General features: G+C 41.1%; 2 protein-coding genes across 2 annotated transcripts in view; one reads left to right on the top strand and one right to left on the bottom strand.

Annotated features, from left to right (window-relative positions):
- Positions 1-10,830: 10,830 nt before the first annotated feature.
- Positions 10,831-17,971, bottom strand: part of LOC108576141 (photoreceptor-specific nuclear receptor-like) — a 24,872-nt gene continuing 17,731 nt past the window's right edge. The window contains exons 5-8 of the mRNA XM_017939074.1: positions 12,643-12,758; positions 12,276-12,487; positions 11,644-11,932; positions 10,831-11,069 (exon numbers count right to left, since the gene is read on the bottom strand). Coding sequence (XP_017794563.1) covers positions 10,831-11,069; positions 11,644-11,932; positions 12,276-12,487; positions 12,643-12,758 — 856 coding nt within the window. The remainder of the gene's footprint in view (positions 11,070-11,643; positions 11,933-12,275; positions 12,488-12,642; positions 12,759-17,971) is intronic.
- Positions 13,691-15,766, top strand: LOC108576139 (centrosomal protein of 78 kDa-like). Its single transcript, XM_017939073.1, has one exon. The coding sequence runs from the start codon at positions 13,691-13,693 to the stop codon at positions 15,764-15,766; it is 2,076 nt and encodes a 691-aa protein (XP_017794562.1).

Below are 17,971 nucleotides of genomic sequence, written 5' to 3'. Positions count from 1 at the left end.
TTTTATCTCAATAATTCATTAGAGGACGTCAAACAGTGTATTTTGCAATTTGTTTCGTGTCGATATCACCATCCGTTGCGGAGATACAATTGAAAATCTTTAACTTAAAATTTCTTTAAAGATACTACGCGTAGTATTACTACAAAAAAACTTAGGAAATAGAGTATTGCGTGTGTATGCGTAAGGAATGGCCGAGTGACCCACAAAATATTCTTGGAAACCAGATACTCAGTCCGCGTTTTTTGCGCGCCGAACATAGCAGTGGCTCCCATTCGATTCTTTACATTAAGTGAGATATTTTATAAATGCTTTAAAAATTGCAAATTCATGTCAATTATTAACACAAGACGTTGTTTAGTAGAGAATTGTATATTATTTTACTGTAAAATCAAATCAGCATCGAATTTATGTATGAATTACTATGGGTTTAAAGGAAATATTAAAAAGTGCGTTATGAGCACCATTATCCACAGATGTTTCTTAAAGTTTTGTACGAAAGGCACTTTAATATGTTTATTTTTGATGTTTTAACAAGTGCAATTACAATTTGGGAATAAAAGTAAGTCTATTTAAGAATATTAACGTTGCAATAAATTTTTGTAATTTTATAATTAATCTTTTTTTAATGTAGAAAATTAATGGAATGACAGTGTGATTTTATTATTACACTAAAAATTATGTATTATCTATTTTTATATAGAAATGATGCTTGAATAAATATAATACACAATTTTCATATCAGTGATTATTATGTATTATTGGTTTAATGTCATTTTAAGATCCTGGAATCGTCTTAAAATTGTAAAGCAATGAATTAATTAACTGATATTAAATATAATTTAAATAATAACATCAGTTTTCTTAATCATATTATCTCGAAACCGGAACTTCTTATTAAATTTTCTCCGCCACTGTTGCAACCGGAGCTTGAAATTGACCTGACACAATTATGCAGTTTTGAAATCTGAACTTTCACAATTGCTCGGTTTCGAAATTTCAGCTTGCACTTATGGTGTTACATTTACTATAGAGACAGCAATTAAGTATCAGCGATTGCTCGAATACAAAATTTTATCCAAGTTGCGAAACAGTATTAGAAACATTAAACGTGCATTAATAAAATAGAAAAATGGTATAATTATTAAGACAAAAATACTTTAACTTAAGAGAATGCAGAAAGCATCAAACCTTAGGAAAATTAAAGAGCCAGGATATTATTAAATATATTTATGATTCAGTAATTATTACCAATTATTGAAGCTTTACGAGTGATTAAGTTTACGGTAACTATTAAAAATAGCAAAAATGTTTGGAGCTGATGAATCTACTCAACCTACTGAAGGTATTGTCGTGCTACATTATCGACAGCTGGTTAAAGTTAATTTATCTGAACCATTTACTTATAGAGCAACTTTCCTTCACGAGGCGACAGAGACAGAAGAGTAGTGAGGGTGGACTCGCCGCCAATTTTCCATTTATTTGGTCAAGCGATGACGTCGAAAGGCTGAAGTTCGCTTTGCCGGACAATATTTCAACGAGAGGAACGTTAGAAGTCTCGCAGCTTTCCATTGGAAGAACTTAATGTCGGGGCTCTAAAAAAGAAAAGAGTGATCCTGCTCTTGCCTTTATGCTGTCAGCATTCAAAGCGAGAGTATCGAGAGTATCATCCAGAGCATCGTCAGGAATGAAGTATTATCAGATTAGTTGATTTTTAAAATTGAAGTTCTTCAAATGTTTCGCTTTTAATAAGTTATTGAAAATTAGAACATTATTGCATGTAGGGATTAAAATTGATACTTACAATTGCCTTAGCATTACTAATAACGTAGATAGTAAAACAAAGTTTCCGGTTTATTTTCAAGTATATCAATTAAAGAATAATTAGTATTCCTTCTTATGTAACAATTTAAATGGTGGTTTATAATTATTAGAAGTACTAAATAAATTTGTTGCACGATTTACCGTAATGAAACAGCTTCCTTTATTAAATTCGCATTGAATTAACAATTGCATACGGTACATTAGTTAGAAATTGTTTATAATTTTTATTTAACATTTGCAAATTAACGTTCTTTTTGTGTGAATAAAAAAATGGAACTTTCGGGCCACCACAGGAATCAAAGAAAGGACTTGAACGCAAACATTGTTGGAACCTCTATTTCTGATTGCATCACTATTAGAAGCGTTATTTCGAACGCAAACATTATTACAAGCACTACGCTTGAATATAACATTGTTACGAGCGTCATTCTCGCTTGTAACATCGTTAACTCGTATTATTTTCAAGTGCACATCGTGGCAAACATGTTATCGGGTTTGCAACATTGTTGCCGCGAATCGTTCTCGATAAATTGAACACTGTTGCAACGACGCGCTGATTTGCAACATTGTAACTCGCGCAGGCTCCCGAAAATTGCACATTGTTGCAAACGCGTTCCTGGTTTGCAACTTTGTTACGGAAAGTCGCTCCCGAAAATTGCACATTGTTGCAAACGCGTTCTGGGTTTGCAACATTGTTGACCACGAAAATCGCACATTGTTGCACGACGCCCCGTTTTGCAACAATGTGCAATTTTCGGGAGCTGCTTTCGGCAACAAAGTTGCAAACCAGATTATTCTTTTGCTACTTTGTAGCCGAAAGTCGATCCCGAAAATTGCATACTGTTGCAAAGGAGTAACCGCGTTTACAACTTTATTGCCGAAAGTCGCTCCCGAAAATTGCACACTGTTGCAAAGGGGTAACCGCGTTTGCAACTTTGTTGCCCACGAAAATCGCACATTGTTGCACGACGCCCCGTTTTGCCACAATGTGCAATTTTCGGGAGCGACTTTCGGCAACAAAGTTGCAAACCAGATTATTCTTTTGCTACTTTGTAGCCGAAAGTTGATCCCGAAAATTGCCTACTGTTGCAAAGGAGTAACCGCGTTTACAACTTTATTGATGAAAGTCGCTCCCGAAAATTGCACATTGTTGCAAACGCGTTCTGGGTTTGCAACTTTGTTGCCCACGAAAATCGCACATTGTTGCACGACGCCCCGTTTTGCAACAATGTGCAATTTTCGGGAGCTGCTTTCGGCAACAAAGTTGCAAACGCGGTTACCCCTTTGCAACAGTGTGCAATTTTCGGGAGCGACTTTCGGCAACAAAGTTGCAAGCGCGGTTACTCCTTTGCAACAGTATGCTATTTTCGGGATCGACTTTCGGCTACAAAGTAGCAAAAGAATAATCTGGTTTGCAACTTTGTTGCCGAAAGCAGCTCCCGAAAATTGCACATTGTTGCAAAACGGGGCGTCGTGCAACAATGTGCGATTTTCGTGGGCAACAAAGTTGCAAACCCAGAACGCGTTTGCAACAATGTGCAATTTTCGGGAGCGAATTTCGGCAACAAAGTTGCAAACCCGGAACGCGTTTGCAACAATGTGCAATTTTCGGGAGCGAATTTCGGCAACAAAGTTGCAAACCCGGAACGCGTTTGCAACAATGTGCAATTTTCGTCATATTTTTGATATTTCTGAACTTTCTTGTGGGTCATCCATGAGTCAGACATCGAAATTTGTCCAAGCAAGTAGTGGAAGTCAACCATTTCTGAGTCTCTCGTAATTTTTCTGCGATTTGTAAGTAGTGCAAGTCAACCACTTCTCGGAAGCTCGAAATTTTTTCGGAATTAGCCAGTGGTGCAAGTCAAACACTTCTTAGATAGTCCAAAATTCTCCAAGTCCGCAATTCGAAGCGAAAAGAGCAGCTTTATGTATTAATTTAATAAAATTTCTACTTTATTTGCAAGTGCTTTGACCGAAGAATAATTAGCTTTTCTTGTTAAATAAAAATTTACATGGTAGTTTAAATTACATATGGAGGGTTTCAGGCCACCACGGGAATTAAGGAGAGGACGTCAATATCAGGAAAAACTGAAGAAATGCAGTTATTTATCAAAAAATCAATTATTTGTTGCAAGACAATATACCATGGCTACAATATACCAGTATTTTTTCACAGCATTTTACAGTCTATTCATTTCTCCCTTTCACACCACACCCATTTCCTTTTGCGAAGCACTGATTCTTTAAATAATATACAATAACGTTGAAAACGTAGACTAAATACAGACTTATTGAATCTGCCTATGCTATTGTAGGTATAAACTCATCTAAAGAGACCTAAGTTACTGCATGCTGGAAACTCAAACAAAATTTTTAATGTAATCCTTCGTACAATAGAAGGACGTGATAAGAGTATGTTTCTACGAGATAAGCTATTTTAATGTTGTTAAAAACGTACAATATATTTCTACACTCTTTAAAAGCAGTATCTTTACGTTTAAAAAGAAAGTTTCCTTCTAAATATATTCTCGCCTTATGAGTAATAATACAATTTTAATAAAAGAACAAACTTTCTTCACGATAAAATTATTGTCATTCAAATACAACAATCGTCCGAACTCTGGTTACAATAAATTTCCTACTGGCGATACATTTTTATTATCAAAATTGTATCACTGTCTTACTGTCTGCATACGATAAACAACAAATCGTTAACGAAATCACGTACAATTACGTACCATTTGCTCAATCATTCGAAAAAAGTTTAAGATATTTATAATATCGAACAGTTCGTCTTATTCGCGTTTAAAGAAACGTCCCTTTCTAATATAACTGGAAAGCCTCCGCATTCTTTTCTTCAATCCGGCACGTCTTTGAAGTTCACCGTCTAAATCCTACGAGGTCGAGCAGCCTTAAAAAGAGAAGTTCCCTCCCTTTGACGTTGGATTTCACGCAAGGCTAAGTTATGCGAAGATGCTCCTTGTTTAAGCGCAAATTGGGTTTGCCCGACGCGAAGTAAGAACCCTCGCGAAGCACAAAGGTCCTCGTCCTTGAAATTAATTCGCAAAAGAGACAAAGGACCATTCGCTGGTCGTAGAGCGCCGTTCAAGCTTCACGGTTGACGAGCTGTCGACACGCGCCACGCAAATATTAGTCGACTGGAAGTGACAGTAATTGGATAAATAAATGTCAGACCGCCATCTTTCACATATTGAAATACAAATTTTTCCAAGAAATATTCCAATGAAATCAATCATTCTACGACAAATTAATCGACTAATACAAAACATATCTATCATTAAATGCATCTCGTTTATTTACAATCACATAATAATATAAGAAATATAAATCACGCATTATTGTAGTATAGAAAGCAGTATCATATGAAAATATTAAAATTAAAGAAAAATTGTGAACTTAAAAAATAATTTCACTGGTCATAGCTAAGAATTGATGCTTGTGTCACTTACGTTAGAGGTTTGTTTCTCAATGATACGATTATCCAGTCGAAATCGAGTCGTTCAATCACACATACCGAGATACTGTAGTTGAACAAAAGAATTTTGGACTGTAAAAATATTTGCAGTGGTTATAGAGAAAAATTGATACCTGTGTGGTTAATTCGATTTGTCAATCAGGCCAGAGATCATCATTTCTTCTGATTCGTCGGGATTGTGCAATTTATTTCATTATATTCGACACGCGTCGCGTTTGATCGATTTTAGTTAATCGCTCGAGGTTATATAGCAGAATTCCTAGCATGCTGGACGCCGACGCACCTATTGATTTTACGGGAATGGGAGGACGAGGGAGAGGAATAAGGGAGGACAAGGGGGTAAAGGTGGTCCGACAGTCTCCTCTGACCGATGCAGCTTCATTTCCCAGGAGCACCCACATACAAGTATCCTTTTTGCGACAAATCGTTCAAACACAGTACAAGTCGCGTGTATCTCTTACTTTAGACCACAAAAAGTTACATTGTCTACACATTTTCTTCAATTTTGCACGTTTTAGTCCATTCTCCATCGGCTGAAAAATTTTCAAACGTGAGAGAAGAGTATTTTGCTATTTGACAGAAAATCGACAGATTTGGAAGGGAAAGACAATGAGAAATATTATATTTCCTTTTCTCGAGTCCTTTTCAATTTTTAACGGAGGAATTTTTCGATGCAAACGATTCTTAGCGAAGTTTCTGTGGGCGGCGTTGAAAATATGAAAAATAAGTAACTTCATGTTGCAGTCTTCTGACGAGCGAAAAGGACGAGGTTGGAAAAGGGAAAAGAGGATCGAAGGGATGAATCGTCTGTTGTTTGTGGATATCTGGAATGAAGTGGTCGTCCTGGTCGAAGGCGAATACTCGGGTAATCCTCCGATATACGTGAGAAGAAAATCAGATTTCTTAAACGTCAGCCAGCTCGGTGAATTCTCCAGTTCAAGATAGCCGGGGTGAAAAATTCGCGGGGAATCGTTATGGACTGGTGCTTTCGTGAAACATGAACCGAGGGAACGAAATATGTACCATTTCTTATTGGCAGTACTTACTAAACTTGAATTTCCTTGCAGAAATTTATCAATTATGTTATCTTATCGCAATTGGTCTAAACTTTGATGATTACGGATACTTTAAATCAAATGAAATCACATAAATTCTCGCGGATAGTGGTAACAAATTTATATGTACAATAGTAAAAACACATCGTGAAATTTCGATATCGTACAATGCTTGTGAAATCTCGAAAATTTGAACGTAACTAACAATTTCGACATTACTTAGGCGAAATTTGGATAACCCAACAATATTGTACAATGTGAATTACACTTCTTTTTCTCAGCGATTAATTCACATTTCAATTGCAAATCATAAAATTGAAATGCCATAGAATATTTGTGAAATTAGAGTATCACAAAGGCGTAATATTGCCGCTTTAATCACACGATAAAAGCGTTAATCAGACAAAATGTCTGCATAATGCAGGATTGAATACTGTAATTACGCGTCGCGATTATACTTTCCGCCGCGAATTATAATTATTTGCTTGGCGTTTTGTCAAACAAAAGAGGGGATGGTAAACATCCGCGGGATGAATGCTTGTTTTCAATTGAATCGTTCGCGCGGTCAGAGCGACAGATGAATCCGACAAAACTGCGAAACACGGCGGCGTAATTATGCGTGTGCTTCGTTTAAATTCACGACGATAATCGATGGCCATTAAATGACAACGGCGACGCAGAGAAACATGTACGTCGCTGCCTTTGCTTTTAATCCAACTTAACGGCTGAACAATTCGGTCTGATTTGCTCGCGGACGCGCGAATGCGAAGCAAATCCGTCGAATCGTTTTTTCCCCGACAATCGAAGTGAACGCACCCTTCGAATTTTCTGTAAATCGAGAACGTGTCCGCTGCTCCTGTTGGTCACTTTTTCTTCGATAAATTTCGTTAAGGGACATTCGATAGATAAGAGATCAGATAAGAATAATTGCGAAAAAAGAACAGTTCAATTCACCACGACAGATTTTCTGTTATCAGAAAAATCAGCAGGGGAAAAAATGGAAGAAATTGTGGAAATAGACAGACTTAGAACGTCTAAACGAAGCGATCGATTTTTCTCGCCGGATACCCATTAACTTTCGATCCAGCTTTTCTTTTTCCCAACGAACGAGGAGCCGTCGACTTACGAGGTCGCCTGTGCGCCGGAGTTCACGGCGCAAAAGTTTCACGCGAGACGATTTGAGAACCGTCGCTTTAAAGCCCCACTTATCGAGCGCCTAGTTGGTATGATAATGTAATAAAATAAATGGAGGTTGCTGTTTCCGTGCGATATAGACCTCCTCGTTCACCTCTCCGTTCCACCAATGTACAGTTTCTCCTCGTTCCGTGCCATCCTACTTTCGTCCTTTCCTCGTCGCTCACCGGCCACTTTCGATTCCTCCGTCTTCGTTTCGAAGCGTGTTCGAGTCGCGCTGGTTCCTCACTCCGACCCACTCAGTTTCATTTCAGCCAGTCCTCTCTCAGCCTGCCCCCGGCTGGCTGCCGCCGCTACCGCCGCCGCCGCCGCCGCGGAGGGGTTGGAACGGGAATCGAGAAGGTAGAAGGGAATGGAGCTCACCTCGAAAGCGAAATACAACAAGTCCCGCCGCCATTGCTGGGTCACCCTTCAACGGGAGTTTTGTCGTTGCGTGGGTGGGGGTTTGACAGCCCTGTGCGACGAGTCATCCCCTTTCGACCCCGACCGCCTGCGTTCACGTGGGGTGGGGGTGAAGGAGGGATAGAGAGAGAGAGAGAAGTGGCGAGGATCGAGCTTGTGCTTCGTTCGAGAGGAATGGAGATAGAGATAGGAGTTTAATATGGGAAGGAAAGAGATGAGAGAACAGGTGAGATCGAGAGAGAGAGGAGGGAGAGACGAAGATGGGAAATACGGTTGGTTATAGAGAGAGAGAGAGAGAGAGAGAAAAGCAGGGAAGATAGAGCGTGTGTTTTGCTCAAGTGGAATAGAGAAAGAAATTCGAGTTTAACGTAGGAAAGAAAGAGATGAGAGAACAGGTGAGATCGAGACGGAAGACGGAAGATGAGGGAGAAACGTGAATGAGCGACGGGGAAAAAGGCAGAGTGTATTTATAGGGAGAAAGCGAGTTGAAGAAGGAAAAAGAAAGCGGGATGAAGAGTGATACACAGAAAGGTAGAAAGAGCGGGAAGGAGGGTAGAGAGGAAGGGAGAGAGGTCGAAAACTCCGCCCCTGCATCCGCAAAAGCGAGTCAATACTATGACCAGCCATCCTTTCTCCTCCGAATGCCCTCTCAGTAACCCGCGCCGCCTTTCCAACCCCTTTTCCTCTTTGTGCTCGAGCCGCGGGATATCGAAATTCGTTACGTGTCGTAGTGAGAGGACGCTCGACCCGAAAGTTCCCGGCGTCACGAAGCAAACGCGTGTTTTAGGAATCGATTCGGACGTGGACCGAGCGAAATTCAATTCCCGAACGATTTCGACACCTTCTGACCATCATTTTACATCGTTCTTGCTCTCTGCGTTTTCCTACAACTCGACTCGTTTATCTTCCACAAATGTTTCACCTCTATTCCAATTACTCTCTTCGTTAAAATATACTTTTTCCAACGACTCTCGAAGATGCAAAATACACGGAGACATCGTAAAATCAGAAAAGGATGCGCGCGTGCTGGAAACGCGAGGAAAGATGCGCGCAACCGAATGAGAACGGTGGACAGTGATTTTTCGAGAGGGTCGAAGAAGTAGTTCCGATCGGAAAAGTATTAAGGGTAAGTCTCGCCCTCGTGCCAGGGCGTTTAACTCTCCGATTGCTTTGACAACTTAAGCAGGCCCTTAAACCTTGCTCGAACCTCGATGTAATTTATAAGCGGCCGCGAGGGGGTAATTCCACTGGGGACTGTCAAACTGCCATGTGGCAAAACCCCCGAGGGAAAGTCAGGGATTATACGGTGATAAATAAATATGTACGTTTATGCAACAACCACCGTGACTCGGGGGTTAGCGTCAAATTTCGATTCGCCGGGATTCACCCGTGTTACCCCTCCGTTAAATAAACAGAAATTAAAGTAGTTCAGGGATTGGGATCTTTGACTCCAGTCGTGAACCGAACCACGTCCCTATTGAGAATCTGTAACGTGGTATCGCCAGTCTTTTCTTCGTCACTTTCTCTGAAGAATTTTCACTTTTTCGTCGAATAAGTTAGCAACATTCAAATATTCGATGTAAAATTTGTTGGAATTAACATTCGAAAAATTTTCTTATTAACTTTTCCATCATATCATCGGGTGGGACATTAATTTCACGTTCGATCATTCCTTACGCATGTGTACTTTTATTACAAGTGGTTACGTAATCGTTACAATGTGTGTCACGTGACTCATTAACTAGACTTTTACAGCAAATAGTATCACAACACGAAATATACAAGAAAAGCACAGACGAGTTGTCCTTCTTCCTTTTGTTTCCTTTACAGCTGTCGAAAAGTTCGTATCTGTTTACTCGTACATTTAAAAATCCTTATCTTACATATGTTGACGGTAAACGATAGTGCGAGTAGAAAAAGAGTAAACAAACGAAGAAACGATAAATCTTCCATTTCGAATTTTTTTCAAAATTCTTCCGACGTTTGTATAAAATTCACCTACTTAATGTTGAAAAAATGAAACGACTTGGTCAACACGTCGAACCTAATGTCCGATAAACGTTTCTATAATAAATAAATATATTATCTATGTCTTTATGGAACTGAGTATCTTTCGTTTCACTTAGATACCGTTGAATCATTAAACTAAAATGCAACACGCATCGATTCGTTACCTTACTCGAAGGGATCCGTCGTTACTCGACCCCGATCTAGCGGGAAACAGAAATCACTAGACGAGATCGCAAATTCATTGAAACGTCATACTTGGGGCTTCGTCCTTAGGCCAAAGCTATCGCGCACGTGGTAAACGATCGATCTCGATCAGTCGTCATTCCTCGGTGTCTTTGGTCAGCGTAAATTGCTTCGCTTTTATTCCCTAAATCTCCTCTGTTCGACTCTCGACGTTCAAAGATAAAGCTTACACATTCGACGTCTACGCTCTGTGTCTACGTATAAGTTTCAACGTACGCAGTGAATTCTTTGCAAAAGAAAGTCTTTCGTGGTCTTCCTTTTTACACGCACTCTACCTTAAGAGATAGTATTAAAACGAAATCTCGGTTAAACCTGCGACACGTTCACTTTTCCGTCGATTCGACGCAAACGTGCCGAATTATTCGCGTACTTCTTTCATACCATTCGACAAATCGTTCTGATTCGAATGAGAAAAAAAAAAAGAAGTGAAACGTGTCGCAGAATCAGTCAAACATATTTCTTATAGGAGTTATTTTCTCAACAACATGAACTTCATAGAACTTCACTTATTCAGAGATCGGAACTGGTGGCACTGTACAAGAATCGATTGCTCGATACTTGGATAGAGTTCGACAGTTTTTGATGAGAAAAATGGGGGAAATGCTTTTCTTAATTTTTATACATATCGCACAAGACTTTCTCCATTGGAGTATTCCCGATTGTTCTGTGAAAGTATATCAATTCCACCCTAGACGCTGGCACTGTCCTCAGCAACGGCAGCAACAGCAATAACCTGCCGAATCGAGCTGGACTGCCTGGTTGCTGTGCCCTGGCGTGTTGGCCTAACATCACTTGCGCTTGATCCTGGAGGTTCTCTATTTGACTGGAGTCTTTTAAACCGCGGGTTTCTGTAACACGAAGGAAAATTGCATTTCGAGAGGTGTAGACTTGTTTCGTTACAATAAAATATGAATTTTCAGTGATAGGGTGAATTGGAGAAATTGTGCTTTGTGTAAATTGGTGAACTTTATGACACTCTAAATGGGAATTAACCATTCGTATTTCTATAGAAATATTATTCGTATAAATAATTTGAGTAATTTTTAAATTAATATTTAAAGCGTAGCAGAGATCGTTAATATGCAGGGTGATTTTTATCGACTCTTTTTTTAATACTCATTTAATTTCATTGAAGAAATATAGGACGTTCTGTTAAAAAAAAAATCAAGACGATCTTCTAAACTTTATGGATAAACAACGTAGAGAAGAATAATTATTCCAACATAATATATCACCCTTGAAATCGTGGAACTTTTGCTTCGTACACTTTTTCCTACGATGAATAGTTCACGAGTAATTTCAAGTTAGGTGAATCACCCTGTACACATGTCGAATCGTTCTTTTATAACGTTCAAGTACTTCTATCTCGCTGCATCAACTTAAATACACTTCCATTGAGACGATTAATTGTGTAACACGAACCTGGTCGAAATAACACAATGGCCTTCATGCAGGCGAATTCAGCCGGATCAACCATGACAGCCTTATATCTCTGCAAGGTATCGTGCAAATGCCTCACATCTGCTGCCACCTGACTTGGTTTGCCCGTGGTGGTCTGCATGTGGATACCGGAATGGGGGTGCGGATGCGGCGACAAAGTCAAAGCAGTCAGTTCCGCGGAGTTGAAAAGGGGCGACGATTCAAGTGGAAGGCACCACTGTACTGCATTTAGAAGGAAAAGCTCCGACCAGGCCTCTTCCAGAAGTATCACCTGACATGATGAATCAAACGATCGCATTTTTTCAATTCCAATATCCATTCCAAATACGTTTCACGATAGAATCATTTTCCGAATTTTCTCAATGACAGACAAATTTATTTCTCTTTAACCATTTCGCACCTGCAAACGCGAACTGATTTTCAATAAAAGACAACGAGCTTACTTTTGCATTTATAATAATTGTTTCTGTATTGAATGTTGACAAATTTATTTCATTCTGTAAGCGAAACACTTGGCGAACTGATTTTCAATCAAATAACGAGACAATGAGATTAATAAAAAGGCAACGAGTTTAATTTAGTATTGATAATATTGAAAAATTTGATTAAGATACCTGATCTCTGAAAGGTAAACTCGCGAAGGAAGGAAGATTCTTGGCCCACTTTACAGCCATGAAGAGCAGCCTGGCACTGGTTTCGTAGACCGTTTCTGCACTGGCAGGTGAATACAGAGAAGGGATCACAGGCGGAATTTGCGTGCAACCGCTTCTCTGCGGTGTCAATGGTTCTTCGTTCGTCACGTCTATGCTATCCTCCGATGCGTTTCCTACATAAATCATGCCAAAGGCAAAAACAACTATTTGTACAAATTGGTAATATTACATTTTCACTATTCACAAAAGAAAACTAAAGAATGAATTTAATTTCAATATCATAAAAATCGCAGTTTTCATTCGATAATTAATAAAAATTGACGAGTACCATCTTCGTTATCTTGTCGAGGCGGTGTCGGAGGGTTCGCCGAATTTGTCGTAGGCGCAACTGTGGGTAAAGGCAACGGGGTTGTGTATCTTGCCATAGCCAGAGACACAGGTGGTCTGAAAGATCATATTTTCCACAATTTTATTCAACATTTTAACCAAATTTCTCGTACCTCATCTCGCCATGCTAATTCGAACTTTATTTCATAAAGTTCCTTCAGTTTTGCATCGATATTCTTTCTTATATATACGTACATCTTTACTAAATTTTCAAAAATCACTTTCGATAATATGTTAAAATCATAAATGTCAATAAAAGCGGTCGATCATATGGACGATTCGCTGCAACTTTAATTCGCTGATGCGCGAGTTTTGTTTGCATACTTTCAACGTATGTCGCGTAGAAATTTCGTTTCGTCGATTTCGGGTAAACACGAACGCGATTTGCATCTTCTGCGAACGAATACCTTGTTGAATCTCTCGAAACCGATTTCACGTTAAGATTGTAGGAAAAACTGATAGAACGCAGATGACGGTGTGTGATGAAATTGGGGTTAACGTACGAACGAGGCTGCAATACCGAAGGTGAGTGCATTTATGCAGATTGTCGTTCTATTTTGCATGAAATTTTTTATTTTCGCGCATTCAAATATTCTCGGAAATTAACCTCTTCTCAGCGAGAAGTAACAAAAGTAGTTTGATCATTGTGATACTTTCATGTAGTAAACTAAACAAGATACCAATTCCTAACAAAATATGAAACCTACTGTACTGCAATAAAAATGATTTATTTCTAATTAACCGCAGTAACTAAAGACACCGCAAATGTGTCCCTTTAATTATCCTCAACCGAAGTAAAAGCATTCGAGATCGAATTTGAATCCGAACAACGTCACACAACAATCCGACAATCGATAAAAATCCTGAAATTCTCCAAACAGGACCAAAAATCTCTGAAGAAAACAATCACCGTCACCCTGGCGCCCACAACGAAGACCGTAACAGGCCAGGGCCGGGTGAACGCACCGGTGCCCGCGTCATCGTCCAGGATGGCGATTCCGAACAGCAGAAACTTCGCCAACTGCTACATGGAGCTGTGCAAACAGCAGCGCCTGCGTCCTTTACCGGTCATCTGTGTGACGTTGCCCCACAGTCTAGACTTCACCACCGACCGCGTGAAAATGGACGACTGGTGTCCTATTTTAAATTCCCTGTCGCTCGATCGTAGCCTACGATCGATCAGCGTTCGCAGTAGGTACCAGTGTCGCAAGCCTCTGGAGGAGATCAATTCCGAGGACAAGGCTAGGACAATGGGCAAGGCACCTGTCGTGTTATCACGGTATCTCCTAGAATGGCTGTCTCACAGTGTCGCTCAATGTGTCAGAAATTCACCGGTTCTGACTAACCTAGAACTGGAAGGTATCCCATTTCCGCCAGACTGTTTGGCGGTGTTGTGCGTGGGTTTGTCACACACACACACGCTTCACTACTTGTCGCTTCAGCGTTGTTACATCGGGGACAATTCCTGCGAGGTGTTGTGTCGCACAGTGGCGGACGTTCCAAGCGTTAGATCGTTGAATCTGAGCTACTGCGATCTGACGTGCAAGTGTGGACCGTCTTTGGCAGCTGCGTTGTCCAGGCAGAAGCTGCTGCTCTATCACGACACCTGGAAGCAGTCGCTGAGATACCAGGAGCCGAATCTCGAGGCTATGCCGGGCTTGCGTCGATTGACGTTGAACGATAATCCTCAGCTGGGTGACGTAGCTGTGTGTGAATTAATCGAAGCTGTGAGAGACAGCCTGTGGTTGAAAGCTCTGGACCTACAGCGCTGTGGAGTATCCGATAAGATTGGCAAGGACCTGTTGGAGCTACTGGATCACAATACTACCTTGAACGTGCTGGACATAAGGCAAAATGTGAATTTGAACGAGGCACTGGTGAAGGAAGTGATCAAGAGGCTAGAAGAGAACAACGTTAACACGAAGCCCGAGTACAGGTGGTTGGGTCTACCTCAGCAGGATCGAAGAGTAGCGTCAGCAGGCAGCGGGAAGAGAAACGAAAGAGAGAATAACGGGAAACCTCCGGTTAGGCCACGCAGCGCTGTCGTGGATCACTCTAAAGGTCCTTATCAGTCGATATCGAGGAGAACGAATTTAGTGAACACCAAGAAGATGAAATTAAAGCCTCATATCCCACCGTATAATAAAGGCAGACAGCAACAGCAGGTAGTTCAAAACGGTCAGCCAAAGTCGAAAGTGTCTCTTCATCTGGACCTTCAGTCGCATATTCAACCTGTGATGGAACAGGCTGGTCAAAACCCCGAAAATCTTCAGAATGGAAGCAGCATTCAGCCCGACAGCGATAGAAGTTCTTCGAAGAATTTAGAGTTAGCGAAAGTGGACGTAGGAACGCAGGTAGCTGGCGGCTTGATCACGGACGATTCAGCTAGAATTCAGAAGATCCAGGTGCAGTTAGCCGAGGCACAGGCAGAGCATGATCGTTTGCTCGAGGAAACGAGGCGAAGTGGTTTGCTGTTGATCGAGGAGCGAGGACGTCGCGAGGCTGCTGAAGATCAGTTGCAGTCGATGAAGACCAATCTGGTAGAATTAGAAAACGCTCTGAAAGAGAAGGAGCAAGAAACCAGCGGATTTCTGTTGCTCAGCCAGCAATCCTTGGACGAGATCTGTAACTCTTTCGATCGGCTGCTGGACATGCTGGACAGTGCGACGAAGAATCCAAGCGGGAGTAAAAGGGAGAGCATCGAGGCTGCTATCGTTAAGGCTGACATAAAGAGGCGCGTTGATTCCGTGATCAGGCAAACGAAATCTGAGAATCTGAGACGTGGTTTCGTCGTGGACGTCCAGGAGGACGATTCGATCAGGTACACGGAACCGGTGAAGAAGTTCGCCAAGTCGGAGAGCGACGTGAGGAACGTTCTTCCGCCGATCTCGACGCTGCATCTCGAGAAGAACATAGGAGACAGCCCAGATATTTGTTCGCCTACTCTGGAGAGAATTCAGCATCGCGACAAAGTGTCGTTGTCTCCTAGAGCAAGGGCCAGGGAGTTGTTCGCTCAGATCGTTCACGGAAACGCGGTGCTCGATTTTTGCACTCACGTGGATTAAAGGGATTCACGGGAAGAAGAAACGACGGGGGCTGCGACGTGGAAGCGCGTAGATTTTATACGGGAAACGTAGACGTAGATGCATAAAATACGAAAAAATATAACCGTACTCTAGTATTCACGCGTCGAAACGGGCTTGAGATAGTCTTGTAAGTTGAAGCTGCACACGTGACGATCAACCACGGGGAAACTGTAATAAGTGACATAGGTGAAAAAAAAAGAAAATAGAGGGGATTATATATGTTAAGAAGAAAATTCGTAGATCGAAGTGTCCAGAGTTTCATTTCTGACCAGCGAGACGCGTTGAACCGAGGCAAGGTTGTCGTCCCGCGAATCGATAAGCTAGAGTTCAACAGGAAGTCGCGTCGTAACCAATTTGTACCAACACGTTTTCCTTAGTTAATTTGACTGGAATAAACTGAACTGCTTCTGTATACTTTTTGTAACGAGTGTCCCTTTCGTTCGCGAAATCTCGTCTAATTAATGGAAATTTATCTCGCCCGATCGACCTTAATATCGACGTGGTTTCTCTCGTTCTTATTGTGCCTCCGTTTCCATGAAATTTCCTCGGATATATGGGTCATCGAGGCTGCCGATACGATCGTCGAAGGTTAATGTGCAAATAAAGCCCGATTGAACTTATATAACATCGATATTCAATCCGGATATAGCTAACGAATGGACAAGAAAGGACCGAAAGAGTGAAACGTCTCTCGTTTAAACGAGACGTTTCATTTACGAGAGATCCTGCTAGCAATGACGGGACGGTGTATCATCGTGGGCTGATATTTACGTAAATACATCCCTTAAAATAATTCGCCATTCATTTCGATTTGAATACTCGTTCTGGTTAAACGAAAGCCAATTAGCGACAATCGTTACTTATCCGAACGATACCGTATTCATACTGACATTAGCAAATCATCAAACGCTTTCAAACTCTCTCCGCTTATAGATGAAAACTAGAGAAAATAGAGTATAAGGCGAAATTCTATGGGATCACGTAACGTTTTAAAGTTTCGTCGATTACGAAGCACGATTGTGCCCGTTCTATATACCTGTTCTAAAATTAGTACGAAAAGTGAACTTCGTTTAACCGTCTATAAATTACATTCTTTACCTCGTACAAAACGCTGCCTCGAATCACCATTGTGCTCGCTTATACAATTCACGACACTCTCTAAAAATAGTCGAATATTCTCTGTACAACGGAAACTTCTCTTGCCACTTGAACGATAACCGTGCATTATAACACATCCTACTGGGTAATTATAGCCACCGGACGGAGGCTCTCGAAAAAGAACGAAATTTGCTAAAGGTGAACGAGGGAAACAGGGAGATTTCTCGTTCGGCGAAACGAAGGCGAACGATGACCGAACCGATCGTGTAAAAATCTACGATCGAGTAGTATTTAGTTACGCGTAGAGCGATCACGTGATAGGTAACAGAGGTAGAGAAAAGAAGGTGTGTAATTTCCAGAAGGCTCTCCTCTTGTATCGACGACGGCTAAGCATCGTCGGCACGCTCGCTGTCGCTTTTAACGTTCACCCCTTGGCGCTCTATGGATTTTCCATTAGTTCCAACCTGAGTACCCGGTTACCTGAAAAACGGTCAGCCACGGGCTACTAGTCAAAGGTAATTTTTCATGATAGATCACGCTCGGCGTGGCGTGTCGCGAGCGCGCTTGCTCACGACGGCGAAAAGTATGCTGCTGTGCAGCAGAAGATCAAACGTGCCAACAACGTCGTCGCCTCTCTTGCTCTCTTGTCGTTGTTGCTCCCGATGAATCGGTGATTATCGATCGCAAGTACTAGCCGTTACCTTTAATCCCCCCTTGAATGACCCCTTCGAACCGTTCGACGATTCATCGAGTCTTTGTGCCAGTTAAATACACGCAACAGCGTCCAAAATACACCTTGATGATCGAAGAAATGGAGCAAGGATCTTGGGTATTCGCGCATACGTTCGTACATCAGCTCTGAATCAAGTTAGGTAATTCTGCGTACAGTTCGTAGTATTGCGTTAGGGTAGTAATGGTATCGCCTATGATTTATTGAAAAATTCTATATATATTTTTTTATGGAAGCAGAGAAGGGTTGATATTAACGGTTTTCATATTTATAGTTAGTCGATGTTATAATAATTGATTGGAATAACATTCTAGCTGCAATACCGATAATCAGCTAACGTATTGACACTCTATCCT

This window comes from Habropoda laboriosa, unplaced genomic scaffold (assembly GCF_001263275.1).
Source record: "Habropoda laboriosa isolate 0110345459 unplaced genomic scaffold, ASM126327v1 scaffold333, whole genome shotgun sequence".
Classification (NCBI taxonomy): Eukaryota; Metazoa; Arthropoda; class Insecta; order Hymenoptera; family Apidae; genus Habropoda; species Habropoda laboriosa.
Note: the sequence above shows the minus strand (reverse complement) of the source record. Positions and strands in the feature narration are given on the sequence as shown.